Below are 16,215 nucleotides of genomic sequence, written 5' to 3'. Positions count from 1 at the left end.
CACACACAGAGGGTCACACTTTGAGAACATTTCCACATCCGGCAGATTCTCACAGGAGATGTGCAGTGCCACCTTAGTCACATGGTCAGCAAACCATGGCTCCTTGTCTGTTACTGCTGCCATCACAGCCGGGAGGTAGCACACGTTCCCTTACACAAACAAACTGAGGAGCAGAAGCACAGACAAACAGTCTTATAAAAATGGGAGGGAACGTTTAATATACCACACCCATAGTCATCCAAGTTATGATTGAGCTATGACTTTTATTGAAAGCTTCACTTGCATCATTCCCCTGTTTATTTTGCAGATGTTAATATTCTTTAATTGTCCAGTTTTGCTATCTCAGTGTACACAGTTTGCCAGTTGCCCAGAGAGATATGTGCCTCTATAAAAGACTAAACAAAAAAAACTGCATTCAAAGATCATGTTAAACATACAGTGGCATGCAAAAGTTTGGGCACCCCTGGTTAAAGTTTTGTTTCCTGTGAATAGTTTAGTAAATAGAAGATCAGCAGATCTCCACATGGCATGAAGTGAAAGGTAAAACATGTTTTTCAACAACATCAGTGCATTATTTTTGTTTTGTACAATTTAAGAGTGAAAAAGTAAAAGAGCACCATGCAAAAGTTTGGGCACATGAAGACATTTGAGCTCAGACAGCTTCTACCAGGGTCCCAGACTTAGTTTTCTAGGGCTCTGGCTTTTTCACAGTCATCGTTAGGAAAGGCCAGGTGATGCAAACTTCAAAGCTTTATGAATACTCTGACTCCTGAAACCTTTTCCTGTCAATCAGCAGCCATGGGCTCCTCTAAACAGCTGTCTAGCACTCTGAAAACTAAAATAACTGATGCCCACAAAGCAGGAGAAGACTATAAGGAGATAGCAAAGTGTTTTCAAGTAGCTGTTTCCTCAGTTGGCAGTTAACAGGAACTGTGGAGGTCAGTTGAGGTCTGGAAGACCAAGAAAACGTTCCTGAGAGAGCTCCTCATAGGATTGCTAGAAAGGCAAATCAAAACCATCATTTGACTGCAAAAGACCTGCAGGAAGATTTATCAGACTCCGGAGTGGTGGTGCACTGTTCTACTGTGCAGCCACACCTGTACAAATATGACCTTCATGGACAAGTCATCAGAGGAAACCCTTTCCTGTGTCCTCACCACAAAATTCTGCGCCCAAAGTTTGCAAAGGAACATCGAAACAAGCCTGATGCTTTTTGGAAACAAGATGAAGTTAAAATAGAACTTTTTGGACACAATGAGCAAAGGTATGTTTGGAGAAAAAAGGAACACCTGTCCAGCTGCTAAAGACGGGGGTGGATGGATCATGCTTTGGGCTTGTGTTGCAGCCAGTGGCACGGGGAACATTTCACAGGTAGAGGGAAGAATGGATTCAAATATATTTAAGCAAATTCTGGACGCAAAAAAAAGGATGAAGAGAGGATGGCTTCTACAACAGGACAATGATCCTAAACACACCTCCAAATCCACAATGGACGACCTCAAGAGGTGCAAGCTGAAGGCTTCCCTCACAGTCCCCGACCTAAACATCATTAAAAATCTGTGGACAGACCTCATAAGAGCAGTGCATGAAGACGGCCAAATGATCTCACAGAGCTAGAAGCCTTTTGCAGGAAGAATGAGTGAAAATCCTCCAAACAAGAATTGAAAGACTCTGAGCTTGATACAAATGTGATTAGAAGCTGTGATACCTGCCAAAGGGGGCGCTACTGAGTACTGACCATGCAGGGTGCCCAGGTTTTCAGTGCAGAGGTTTTTAAGGTGCAAATACACTCACAGACTTACTAACATTTCATGAATAAGAGCCAATGAGTGGGGCCAGACTGGACCCTTTGGAAGGTTCTGGCCCACGGGCCATATGTTTGACACCCCTGCTGTAATCAATAAATGTCAGTTCGGTGTTGTGAATAATGACTGGTAGGCTGAGGACACAACTAATAATCAAAGCAACGGTTATTTCATTACGTCCATAATTAATGTGTAGGAATTCATTACTTCCGTTTTTGTTTCTAATTATTTCTGTGCCTCCCGCCCTCGATGCCACCTCCCTTACATGATCAATTTTGTTTTGTGAATAATGAATGATCAATGTTAGACGGAGAAATGATGATTATGTTTTAATCAAATTAAATAAAATTAATCAAAAAAGCTGATAATCTGTCACTTTTTTCCCCATTTCACAATTTACCTCTATTTTATTACTCACGTGCATTTTCATCACCTCTGTTTTTAATACTTATTTTTTTCTACCCGTCACAATTAGTACGCTCTCTAATAAAACTTTTTTTTTGAAGTCATGTAAAAAGTAGTCTTAATAAGTCCAAACTTACCTTGCTGGCTGAGTGGAGTGTGAGGTTTGGTTTGTAGACAGACAGACGAGATAGATGACGCTAGGATGGGCGGTGCCCAGTGCGCTCGTTTCCAATTAGAGGGACACCCGTCAGTCAGGCAAAAGCAATGCAATCATCACTTTGTAGGTTTTTAACAAAACATAGAAAAGCTGATGAAACAAATGACGAGATATAACACATAACTTGGTTCATGAAAAGGTCACAAACACAGCTACAAAAACATTTTCATCCATTTTTTTAATTCTTTGGAGGGTGACAGGATGTTTAACCCTAATAAAGAAGACTAGAGTTTTGGGTGTAGGCTATAGTTTAGGGGTCAACCTTTACTTTCATAGGAGCCATTTAAAAAAAATCTGTCTGGACCTAAGAAACATATTTGAGTCCTACTATGATGGTTACACAGACTATTGCATCAAAAACATATCAACATTACTAATAGGTCTAAATCTCCCAAAACACTCCAACATCCAGTCATATTAAGGAGATCAGGACCCCCCTGTTTGGGGATTGGGTGGTGTCCATTGGATGGCACAAAATGCAAGATTTATTTGGAAGAACTGTGACTGTAACTACTGTAAAGATATGTATTATAATATTGCTTCCCATGATTGAAAGTGTGAGTATTTGTGTGTACATAGGCTCACATGGACACCTTAATACTTGCTGTATGTTCTATGCTTGCATAGATGAGGTGTCATTCATAGTGTCCTCTGTACATGTGTTTCCTCCCAGAGTCTATAGCCAGCCTCGCTAAGGAGATTCAAGATCAGCTACAATTACTGAGGTTCATTTAGACACGACCCGAGCAACATTCAGAGGAAAGGTTATCAGGCCATAGATATAGTTGACAAAATGTTAAAAACTTTTTTTTAAATTCTGTTTATAAGTACACATTTCTACAGTTAGAGACTGCAAGAATTTCTTTAGGCCTTCAAAAATGATAAATAAAAAATAAAATGTTTCAAAAAGTAAACGATGTGATTCTTTTAAAAGCCACAGGGAGCCACTAGTGAGGGGCCAAAGAGCCGGCTCCAGAGCTATAGGTAAAGGGACTTGGGACATTATGATGGAAGTATATGCTGGACATTCCCATGCTCAATTATGCCTCATATGTTGTTGCAGCTTTTTTGGGGGTTAATACCATTTGCCACAGTTTCAGGACGTCTTGGTGTAAGAATCTAAATACTGCAGATGCACATTTATTCAGTGGTATACCTAGGATGATTAACTTCAGTTGTCGGCCAAATAAGTTGTTATATATTGGGAAAAAAATCCAATATTGTCCATCCCAAGTGTCAAAGGACAGGGGGCTTTGAGGTAAACATAAATCAGCTGGCAGTAAAGACACTTACATTTGGCACTGAATTTCACCTCAGGGGGATTAATAAAGTAAATAAACTTAAACTTAAACTTAACTTAAACTTAACTATAAATTCTTCTCACAGCAGGGTGCAGCAGATGCTTGTATACCTGATCTTGTATATCACTGATCTCTCATGTTACAAGAGCTGTAACCGGGATCACACTTTCTAACTGCTTACAGATGTTGCCTCAAATTCTGTTGTTCATAAAAACCCACAAACATCACACTCAAAATTAAATCATGTGAGAGATCGCCCTCATGTACAGGAGTAACCAGGGCTTATGTTGACTAGCTCTGAAAGAAGTTTCACATCAGTGTAATGGTGTCGACACAACCTGTCCAACGCCTGACCACGACCCTTTCTCAGCTCACTCCCTGGACAGACTGGACAGAGCCCAGTGTTGTCTCTGGTGACCTGAGGATTAAGACACATAACTTGTCTCTGTAGGTTACAGCACTGACAGACTGTGCAGACTAACAACAGAGAAGAGGTGATACAGGAAAGAAAGAAAGAGAAATATTGACATTTAATCAACAAAGCCGTACCAACATGTCAAGTTGTACATGCACTATACAAGCTATCATGTCTCTTGGTCACAGCAACTCTTCTATCAACTTTCAGTCGAGTCAAATCACATGTAAAACATTGCTGAGAATTCCAGGCACATGTTTGAGGTTAGTAACATATATTTTTGGTTTATTTCTTACCCTCATTCATGTCTTTGCATTCATGTATAGCATTCCAAACAGTAAATACAGAAAGAGGGTGAAGGAGATGCATATAAGTAGTAAATATGAGGTATTTGGGTTAATTTAACCCATTTTTCTAGGAGGGGTCAGGATCATTGAATAAATTCGGGGGTTTCAGCTTGTAAGTATTGAAGAAGGACGACACTTGATCAGGCAGCTCCGCCAGGACGCTCTGGGCAAGGGCCACGCTGCTTCCCTGCAACGACAACGTTATAAGAATAAGAGGTAGTCTTAGCCATGTTTGGGACCATGTTTGCTAACACATTTGCACTCACATTTTATTCCAAATCGGTAAACACCTGTTAAACTAAGTGATATTGGATTATGAAGGTGCGGGCAGCTGCTTACTTGGAAATCCCTGAAGGGCACAAACTGGACGATATCTCTCGCGGCGACGTCACCCCTGGGCGAACTCAGCAACTTGTCATCGCTGTCAAGGAACTCCATTTCGCTGAAGTCTGCCCCGCCCACACCCACTATGATGATAGACATGGGCAGACGAGAGGCCTCCACGATAGCAGTGCGTGTGTGGTCCATGTCTGTGATGACTCCGTCTGTGATGATGAGCAGCACGAAGTATTGCTGCAGATGGAGAGAGAAAACTAATCAGACAACAAGTGTGTTAACGTGGACGTGAATAACCAGCTTATGATCGGGTTTTTGGAGTACGTACGTAAACACCATATATTCGTAATAAAGTTATTATTATTGTTGTGGAAGATTTACATAAGCAACAGTACAAGTTTGTTCACATTTTCATGAATTAGATTTCACATAAAACCTTTTTGGAAACACTTCTGAAACAACAAAACATCTTCAGGTATTGAGGTATACAAAAGTGAAATATGTTATACCAAAATATACAAGATGAACTATGTTTCTTAAAGGGTGCCATTATTCTTTGTTTTGTCTTGTCATGTTTTTATCATTTTGTAGCTTTCCAGTGAGGTTCCTTGTGTACTCAAATCCGAACATTTAAATTTTGATCTAAGTAACCTGAATTTTCAGTTTCTCCATCAGCTAGGCTTGCTCTCAAAACTGAATCTAACAACCACGTAATTGAGGAGCGCCCTAAGATTTCACGTTGAAAAGAATTTGGCTACTTACTGAGGCCATATTCTGCCGGAGAGCTTGTCTGGCAAAGCAGGCCACATGGTTGATAATCGGAGCGAAGTTGGTGGGGCCCCAGAGCTTCAACTGCGGTAGACACTCCTGGTAGGCCTGCACCACACCCTCTATGCCTGCAACGCAACACACACACACACACACACACACACACACACACACACACACACACAGGAGTATACAGTAAGGCCACATGAATGCAGCATTACTGTACAACATTTGACACCCAAACACAATCTTCAGTTGACTTACCCGCGCAGAATGGATTTGTTGGATTGAAATTGATAGGAAACTCATGGGAGACCTGTTAGCAGAAATAAATAAGAGCTTTACAGAGCTTTAATGTTCCTCCTGTCAGAAACTTGTGACATTATCTACTGTATAAAAATGATTACCTGACTCACACAGCTCAAATCACAAGCAGACCAATAATTAAGCTGTTCTAAAAAGTACATTACACTCCCAGCCAGGTCAGTGATAAAATATACAGATAAAATTACTCTTTAGCTGGTAACATATCCCACATTCTACACCATATTTGTCAGCTGAACTGATTTCATTGAGTCTCTGCAATTACAGATAGGAAAGGTCATTATGGATAGATAACTGTACACATGTTCTTGCGCTGTACAGGGATCTATTACTCACATACTCCTGACTGAGTATCAGACCAGTTTAAGATGTCACAGTTTAATTAAATCATATTTGATTTGGTGTACATGGCCGGAATTAGAACAGCATGAAGAGGTCAATGACATAAATGTGAAAGCAGAGTCTGAGTTTAGCCTGAGTCACTAAGTGCCTGATGTCTGGGGCTGGGTACTGTTTAAAAAATTATGATACCAGTGTCAGTGCCAGGGTAGAGGGATGTCTGGGCTGCTTTGCTTGGCCTGCTGCCCCCGCAACCCAGATATGCAGATGAAAATGGATGGGTGGATGGAGTGCCAATACCCGTAACCTTTAGGTGATACTGATGCCAGTAGAGTACTACATTTGATACCCATAATGTGAATGGAATAAAGCATAGTAAAGCCACACTTTCTAACATTTTGATGGCATCTCACTCTATGTCAAGGACACTGGTGAGAGTCTGCCCTTACACACACAGTGACGGGGCTAATAATTAGCATCACTGATGTAAGATAACTGTTTTTAACAGGTAACAACACAGTCAAGCCCTTTCAGTGTCAGTATGAGTTGGTTGGGACCGTTAAACAGCTCACTGTTGGAGCTGTTGGACGTTGAACTGACCATTTGCTGCAGGAGAGCGGCTCAAAAGATGGCAGCAACAGAAAGTTTGCTGATCAACTGGGGAGCCGTAATAGTCTGGGATCTGACCACTGATGCACCAAGAATGATACCTTAAAAGTATCAAGAATAAATACCCAGCCCCAGTTTCAGTCTCTGAAGTGACTGTTAGGATTTTTAAGCTTTACTAGAATTTTTTCATACTTGGAAGGAGGGAGGGACCTTGGCTCCAAAACCAAAGACAGGAAACATCTTATTGCTAAACAGAAAGACAGAAAACATACAGGTTTAGGGAAAACAATAACATATATTAAACAGGGCACATCAGTCAGTAGATTAAAGCTGTGAAACTAAATCCTATGATCACTGTAAGCAAACAAGCTTTAGCTAGCTAGCTCAGTGGTTCTAGGTGAGCTAGCAGAAGATGCCTGCTTTCCTCTGCGTGGTGATACGGTTGGTGGGTGTAGTTTAGTGGAACGAAAATAGTTCCTCCATGAATCTGCTCACAACAAGGTCTGTGGATTATCTTGAGTAACTGGATCATGATTTCTAGAAAGAGATTTTGCTGTTGAGTTTTTCAAATGTATTTTTTTTTTGGTGATATGAGCACCACAAGCTGAGTGCCATCTAGGTCCATTATATTCAAGAGAAGGCAGACATCTCTACAGCTGATATCTCCAACACTCGGCAACTCACACCAAAACAATCTAGATGGATAAACAGCACTACAGGTGAGAGGAAAAATATGTATTTTTGATTATGGGATGAACTGTTCCTTTAACTCTTCCTTGGCTAAGCTTCAACATCGTTTATTCAAACTCTGCAAAAGTCAAAAGTAGAATTTAAGTGGTCGGATAATACAGGATGAAGAAGAGTTTGAGTGTACCTGTCATAGTCCTGGATGACGTTACCCACCGCCCAGATGGCCGTCAGGTATTCATTATAGCCCTCAGGGTTGATGTAGTGAAGTGACTGGGGAGTCCTGGGATCCCCGTTAGAGCCTGTGCAGTCAATGGCAATCTGGCCGCGGACCAGGAGAGGACAAAGATTAAGATAACTGCTCAGTGACTAAATGCAAATGAGAGTTTGCATCGCAAAGAATAATGAAACAAAACAATATTACTTATGTCTGATTGAAAACTATGATCATAAGTAAAAGTATCAAAGTAATAACATTCATTTCCAAACTCACAGTGAAGTTGATTTGACAACCCCCCATGATATAATCCAGGAAGGTATACTCCTTCACCACCTGAGAGGGTAAACATTGCGTTAGCTGTGAGCTGCAGTGCAGACACAGTGGCTCAGTGAGAGGAAAGATACGGTCTTAAATTTCTAAATCATTACCTGGCAGCTCTTGACACAAATGACCCCAGAGTTTTTGTAGTTTCTCTTCCTCAACTTTTTTGGGGAAATGCACTCAAATTCAACCTGCAAGTGAGAAACATGAATCGTATTTATGGCAGTTAAAATAAAAAAAAAGTATCTGGCCTTTTATAGCTGGAATCAAACACACACACAAAAGTCTCACCGGGGAGATGTGTGTTCCCACTTGCATCTCCGCAAGTGTGGTTTTAAAGGTCCCAATGAGGTCATGGGAGCCGTTGACGTGATGGTCGTAACAGTCGACCTGAAGACAAACAGAGAGTGACTTCATGTCGTGGGTGACAAATAAAAGTTGCTCTATAATACAGTCAGAGACTAACGAAGCATCGAGACAGGATGAATTATTTAAAGGCATACTATGCAAGATTTTCCTAATAAAATGATACAAAGACTCACACAAAAGTGATCCTGCTCAATCATCACTTACGACCCACTAAGAGTGTCTGTATCTGCTGACAACCTGCCCTCGGCCTGTATTTTTTTTTCTCCTCTTATTCTCCTCTCTCTCTTCATTCACTCTTGATGATTGCTGTTGTCAGTCTAGTTCAGCCAAGGAGGAGGGTCCAAGTTTGAATGCTGTGTTTAGAAACAGTAAGCGACAAACTCTGCATAGTATGCCTTTAAGGTTGATATGATTTTCTTAAGCTCTCGACAACATTTTTGCTGATCGTCAACTTCACATATATCTCTATTATAGTTAAAAAGCAGTATTAAAAGGAGGTGCTCAGAAATGTTTGTTGTGTCAGTGTTATGACGTTAATAGCATGTCTTTTTTAGACTACTAAAGAAAGTCCCGCTATGCTACAATGGCAAATTTCTCTTATTATAGAAGAAATATGAACCTAATTAAAACACACAGTATCACTATTTGTGGTCAGCAAAGACGCCCCATCATATTTTAAGCATACACTTGGTCTAACACCAGTCTAACTGTCAATAAATTACAAAGGTCACACCTAGCATGCACAAATAATGAATGAAATTTCTTAGTTATCTGTGTAAATACAGTAAAAGCAATGGGAGTAACTCAACTGAGTAAAAAGAACAAAGCAGAAATGCACACCTTCAGGTGGGGACGTCATGCGGGCAACGTGCACACAAACACACACCGCTTATCCAGCTGGGTCACAGTGTGTTTTAAATTTGGGAGCATTGTAAAAATGAAAAGAAAATTCAATTACAAGATGAATCATTAGTATGTTAGAGTATTATGGTCAATCAAACTAATCTAAAAGAATTAAAAGAACCAAAGAAATCTACTGTTAAGGGAACAAGTTGTGTTAATGGGCTGCATTTTACAAGGCTTATTAACTCAGATAAGAAACTAAAACTGTAAACAAAATTACCTTTATGGGTTTCTCCACATCACCTCCACAGAGAGCTCGCAATGAGATGCGGAAGGGTCTCCATATTGGGCTGAGGTTGTTGTACACCACCTACGTGAACAGGTACAGGATGAGCCACAAGTTAATAACATCTCTGTGTGAGCAGAGTAATAAGTTGTTGGTAAATATGTGTACCTCTGTCCTGTGAGCGAGCTTCCAGCCAGTTTCTGTTTGCCTGAAGATTTCCAGGAAAGGGTCGGACCACCACAGCCACTGAACAACCAGATCCAGTTATGGATTAACAGGAGGATATATAAAGTACATTAAAAGGAAGCTAAAGAATAAAGAACCCGAATACTTCACCCAACAAATAACCATTTGAATATCAATCACTCACCCTGTATTATGTTAAATTTGTGAAGAACACATTGTTTTTCTTGCATGCACAACTAAATTAAAACATTCATTTACAAACTCTCACACAACTCCTGCATTCATTTTCCATAACCACTTATCCTGTTAAGGGTCACGGGAAGGCTGGAGCCTATCCCAGCTAACATTGGGTGAGAGGCAGGGTACACCCTGGACAGGTCATCAGACTATCACAGCGCTGACACATAGAGACAGACAAGCATTCACACTCACATTCATACCTATGGACAATTTAGAGTCACCATCTCTGCTGCAGCTTGGCGTAGCACAGTGCATCTAAACTGATGATGGAAACGCTAATTGCTGCAGCATGGCTTGAGTCTATGCATCCAAAAGTGACAGTGGAAAAGGCCCATGTGTGACTGTGACGTTGTAAAGGGTTAGATCAGATTCACCAAAGTCACACAATAACACAAACAAACTATCTATGAAGGTAGTGGTGGACTCACAGCTCCCGTGTTCAGTGAGGTAAAATTACGTTTTTTTGTCAACGTAGTCTGGCTTTGAAGGGAGCAAATGTAAGTTTCACTTTTAGTTCAGTTCCCCGTCGTCTGACAGCAAGGTAATGTAGCATATTTGGAAAGTACTTATCATATGACTGGATGAATGAGACTTGGATTATACTGCGCGAGTTGTGTGAGAGTTTGTAAACAGATGTTTTGATGTAGTTTTGCTGTTGTTAACGTGGCCCCCAATGAATTCAATCCATCAAAGTTTTGGGATTTTTCGCTCACCAGAGGCATGCGAGAAAAACAAGCTTTCTTCACGAATTCAGCATCACACAATGCGAGTGATTGATATATAAATGGTCATTTGCGGGGGTGAAATATTCCTTTAACTATTGAAAATGACTTTCATTACCTTTTTATCCAACTTGCGGGCTGACACCTCAATGTTTGCCACTCTGGTGTCCGTTATTTCCTCAGCACAGATCTGTTTAAAAAAACAAAGAGAGAGTGATCAAAATTCTAAAAGGTTTGAGACATGGAACTTTGGACAGTGATAGATAATTTGAGTTTTGGTCTTTTTTAAAGCCTGACGTTGTGTAAATTAGATTGTGTTTGGTGCGCAGATAAATCATCAGTGAGAAACTTTGTCTATTTTTATAAATACTGTCTGCCTGATACACGTCTGTCACAACTGCCTGAGCACATTGCACCCATTCTGTCCTGTGTGTCTGTGTCCACAAAGAGTGTGCCTTAGTCACAACACAGCTTATCATTTATATGTATCTTTATTAAATGAGAGAAGAGTCCACTCACTGTGATGGTGCCATTCCCTGCAGGCCTCTTGTTCTTCAGCAGTAAAGACCGAGTCATCTGCTTGTTAGAGACGATCTGGACACAAAACACTGTAAGTGTCACACAACAATGAAAAGGTGGAGGAACGTCCAAAGTTTTTTTTTCTGAACTGTACAAAGTGAAGCTCACCTGGCCCAGGGTACATTCAAGCTCCCCCAGAAAGTCATCATCATCCAGGTCGTAGGTGTTATTGTCAATATCATACACGCAGAACTTCAGCCTCTGCACCATCTCAAAATAGTAGTCGAGCACAAATTTCTTGGCAAACTTTGGATTCAGGCAGTTCAGGATCATCTCTGTACGTCCAAACTGATTCAGAAAGAAAACACGCATATGATCCAGATAACATCAGATAACTCAGAACCAAACACATACACTGATATATATATATAACAGGGGACATCATCAGCTATGAGCCAACCATGCGTTCAGGTACTCTGTGTCAGATTTACAGATTTATATAAATTGAGTATTCAAATGAGGGTCTTAACTTTGTTTGACCACCCCCCCAGGACCCAATACTGACCTCATACCAGTGGGAGCCTGTGTTGATGTACAAGGCACACAGAGGGTCAGACTTTGAGAAGATGTCCATGTCCATTAGGTTCTCACAGGAGATGGTCAGCTCCACCTTGGTGGCCCAATGGGCGGCCCCTGGCCCTGGGGCCCCACCTGTGGCCATGACAGCTTGTTGGACTGAGGATCATACAGATTCACCACAGATAATCAACAAATATTGTAAAAAAAAATAAAATAAATAAGAGTGACTACAGTGTATTTACTCAACTGCATATTATTCATAAACTCACAGGTTCTCAAATTTAGAAATTTGATGGACTAAGGTATAAGGTAAAAAATGAGATGCTTCCAGACTCTGTCCAGGGCCTTATTTCAGAAAGCAGGCTCAACAAACTCTGAGCCAAATCACAATCTCCTGATCGAGTTGATTTAGCCTGAGCTGGGAAACTCAAGAGTTTTCGATTCCAGAAACAGCTGATCAGATTTAGCACAATAAACTCTGAGTATGTTCAGCCTGAGGGAAGCATGTTAAAAAATGGAGTTAAAAGCAGAGCCACTTGTTTCATCCCAACTGAATCGTGTATATGGACTTCAAACATATCTTCTAAAATAAAAAAAATAAAAAAAATTAATTAATACGGCAGCTGCAGCTGCAGCTGCAGCTAAATGTGAGGTGGAACAGTGTTCATATATTTTAATATAATTTGCTGCATCCTCTTATTCAGCTGTAATCTGATGGGGTCCAAACGCACTGGGCAGCAACTCAAAATCAAACACAAAAATATTGTACAGACTGGCAAAAATTTTGCTTATACTTATGTCGTTCTTGCAAAATTACACTGAGGTTAACTGAACTACTGTGAAATGACTTCCGATTCCTGTAATCTCTTTTATTCTCAGATGGAGCTACGATGGGGATGTGGCCCATAAATGAGCCAATTACACCACAAAATCTTTAAACATATGAAAAGTATTCATAAATAATTTTCATAATGTATCCACGTAGATTAATTTCTTATTAACACTGGCAAACCTGCAGTTCTATGGAATTCCTCTTTGATCCACTCTGATTTAACGTCTTTGCAGAGCCAGAGTCCGTTTTCTTACGGCCCGACAAACTGTTGTGTGTTCAGTATCTCTGATGTTATAAAGAAAAGAATCAAAGGGCAATGCATAAAATTTGCTCCGATGATATTGCAAATCCACGATGTGTAATATTTGATATATCTGTGTGGAGAAGACTGCTAAGATAAATGATAGTGTGTGAGGTGAAATTGTATCAGTCATGTAGACACTCCTCCGGGAACAATGAGACAGCCAGACGCAAAGGCCTCTGAATAATTTGTGCTTCAACATCTACAATTTCATTCACAAAAGGCTTCCATACTCAGAGTTTGCACTAATTCCGCTTTCTGAAATAGGGCCCAGACGTTGCTCTAAACTTGAGTCAGTAAGAGTAACAGGTATGTTTACAAATACAAAGATTGGAACAAAACAAAGATGTTTAACAGTCAAAGGAGCTTATTTGTGGAATAGTTTTCAAAAAGAATTGAAAATGTGTAAAACAACTGTTAGATTTACTTTTAAATGGCGATTTTTTTATTTTCATTTTTTACTGTAAATCATTTAGTAATTAATTTTACCTTTTAGAAGTAGTAGTTGCAGTAATAGCAGTAGAAGAAGAAGTAGTAATACAAATAACAGCAGTGGTAGCAACCCAGTATAAAAGACTTTGGGTACTTTGGGGTATTTTTTTTAACTGTAAATAATTTAGAAAATATTTTTTTCTTTATGGTCTTTTTTCTTTTTTACTGTAAACATGTATCCCCTGTTATGTCTCATATTTTAGTGCTCTGTAAAGCACCCTGAAATGTGCCGTACAAATAAAGCTGCCTGAGCAACGTTACTTCTTTACTCTGGATACTGTACAGGCAGCACCTGTCTCATATTAGCAGTCTAACAACACGCTTTCAAGTCCTGTTAGTTTAGAGTGACATCAGGTTGAAATGCTTTTTAATATTTGCTAATGCAACGTGACCGTTAGTGTACCGTTAACGTTACCTTTAGATGAATATGTCAGAGAATAAACCGTTAACGGACCACAACAGTGTATGAAGAGCCTGTAATAAAAATGAAACAAAGACAACAATTAAAAAATATACAGTGACAATAATACAGTGAAACACATAAAACTTGGACTCAAACCGAGTTTATAACCGTTAACTGTGCTAACGCCAGCTTTAGCTTTAGCGTTAATTAAGTCAAGTCAAGCAAAGCGGTGCCTGTCGGGTGGGTGTGGCGACCAGCTAAACTCACACCAACCTACTCAGCCTCCACCCAAGTTACACATATTATTTCCTCACATCACTTAAAAGCTCACTCACACTTATTTACCTGTTTCGTTGATAAAAAAAAAAACAAAACAATTAAGCCCGCCTCTGGTCACACATGAGCACGTAACGTTTATCGTTATCTGACAAGGACAGCTGAGCAACAAGGGGGAGGAGCCGACTCCCACCAAGGCTCAGCTAACTAACGTTACTATCTTAGCAACGTAACGTCTTATGTTCGCTTTAGCTTTACAGTCACATCTTATTGTGTGTGTTTGGTACATTTAGGCTTAAATTAGATTAAAACTTCGTCGTAACACTGCTGTTAAAAATAGCCAGTGTAAAAGTACAGCGGAACTCTAACGAGGTTTGGTTGTTTCTTGTCGGCTACATATCGAGGGGACAGCATTTTCTGGGGTGCGTTCAAGAAAGATATTTTGTAGCATTACTTTATAGCTAATAATTTAAGATGCTGTGATAGCTTTTAAGAACATGTAAGACATTCCTGTAATTTTGAAGATATCCCGTGTAGATGTTCATTGAGTATTATTGTGATCGTTTTTGCATTTTAACTCGTTTTTATCCGATAATATTTAAAGTTAGTTAGCTAGTTTGGTTTAGTACTTAAATGGTTACAGGGCTTGGTCCAGGGGTGTCAAACTCAGTTCATGGGCCACATGTAGCCCATTTTGATCTCAAGTGGGCTGGACCAGTAAAACCATCACATAATAACCTAAAATTACAACCTCTTCAAATTTCCCCTTTTCACGTTCATCCGTGATAGCCTGTGATATTGACTCACTTACATTACATGTGACTTTTTTTTCCAGAAGTTTCCACTTAAGTGGACGAAACAGGTTAAGTCGTCCCCTGCCTCACAAACCATTTACAATCTTAAGTTTTGTCAGTGTGATGTCCTGTTCACACCAAACATGATGCGAATCTTTGTGTTACGTTACTTGCACAAGTTTGTGTTGACTCGCTTCATACACGTAAATAACTCGAGTCATATACTTGTGAAATCACTGAATCAATGAATGAACTTCCGGGAGTCCTCAGCATCAAATGTCCCTGAAGGATCTCAATGCAGATTGGCTATGGCAGTACGAATTGGTCTCTTAAGTTTAGATTTTTCAACTCTCGTGAATTAGCAAGAGTTCACTTCATTTGCGTTGCTTAATTCACGTCATTCTCGTCGTGTCCATCTCGCCACTTGGTGGGAATCTGAGTCTTATTGCGTCTTTACATTGACTTCACATGTATTTCACTTGCGCAAATTGTTGAAAGGTGCTGGTTCACAATATTTTCCACGATATTTAATATCTTTAAATCTGACCACAGTACGTTTTTATTTCTATTTCAGAGCACTGTATTCTGGTCAGGTGAAAAACATCTGAGGCAGCATTTTATATGAAGTATCTACTCACTGTTCAAACCTGAAACATGACACCTCCTAGTCTTCACAGGTGTATTAATATTAATATTGGGCAGGATTTCACCCTTTGGCGGGTCAGTTCTGGCCCCCGGGCCGTATGTTTCACACCCTTGGTTTATTCTGTTCTGTTTTAGTTCCAATATGCTTTTGTTAACTGCCATATTGTCTGGTTAACAGGGGATATATGAAAAGTACTTATTTGTAACATACAGAAACTATACATATTTTAAACAAGATATTTTTATTGGTAATTCAATAAAGGTGTACAGAGTATTAATAAACAAACACAGACCCACTAAGGACAAAAAGATAACCCTAACCACTCATCAACCCATGAACAAACAGAGAACACCAAACCAGTCAAAGGAAAATTACAAGGGCGGGGGGGGGGGATAAAAAATATATATGTATATATATATATATATATATATATATATATATTTTTTTTTTTTTTAAAGAGAAAAGATGACGACTAATTAATTTACTTGTATGACATAAGTACACAAACTATATTAGTGGTGTTTGGTATTTGTAGAAATGATTAGAAAAGTAAAAAAAACCCCATATCTTGTCGTTTTGCAACGTTTTGTATTTGTGCTCTTGAATGCAGCTTGTTTGTATTGGCTGACCTGC

The 16,215-nt window shown here is 39.7% G+C and overlaps 1 protein-coding gene across 1 annotated transcript; it reads right to left on the bottom strand.

Annotated features, from left to right (window-relative positions):
• Positions 1-4,240: 4,240 nt before the first annotated feature.
• LOC117264366 (copine-3-like) lies at positions 4,241-14,344 on the bottom strand. Its single transcript, XM_033638259.2, has 17 exons — positions 14,212-14,344; positions 13,879-13,937; positions 11,825-11,994; positions 11,428-11,607; positions 11,260-11,334; positions 10,859-10,930; positions 9,761-9,838; positions 9,587-9,676; positions 8,386-8,484; positions 8,202-8,285; positions 8,047-8,106; positions 7,741-7,874; positions 7,059-7,113; positions 5,859-5,910; positions 5,589-5,722; positions 4,830-5,063; positions 4,241-4,677 (listed from the first exon to the last, which is right to left on the bottom strand). Exons 3-17 carry the CDS (start codon positions 11,978-11,980, stop codon positions 4,558-4,560), a joined length of 1,623 nt encoding a protein of 540 aa, XP_033494150.1. The 5' UTR covers positions 11,981-11,994; positions 13,879-13,937; positions 14,212-14,344; the 3' UTR covers positions 4,241-4,557.
• Between the last annotated feature and the right edge of the window lie 1,871 nt (positions 14,345-16,215).

The sequence above is a fragment of the Epinephelus lanceolatus genome, chromosome 20 (assembly GCF_041903045.1).
Source record: "Epinephelus lanceolatus isolate andai-2023 chromosome 20, ASM4190304v1, whole genome shotgun sequence".
Taxonomy (NCBI): domain Eukaryota; kingdom Metazoa; phylum Chordata; class Actinopteri; order Perciformes; family Serranidae; genus Epinephelus; species Epinephelus lanceolatus.
The sequence above is the reverse complement of the archived record's forward strand: the minus strand, read 5'-3'. Positions and strand labels throughout refer to the sequence as shown.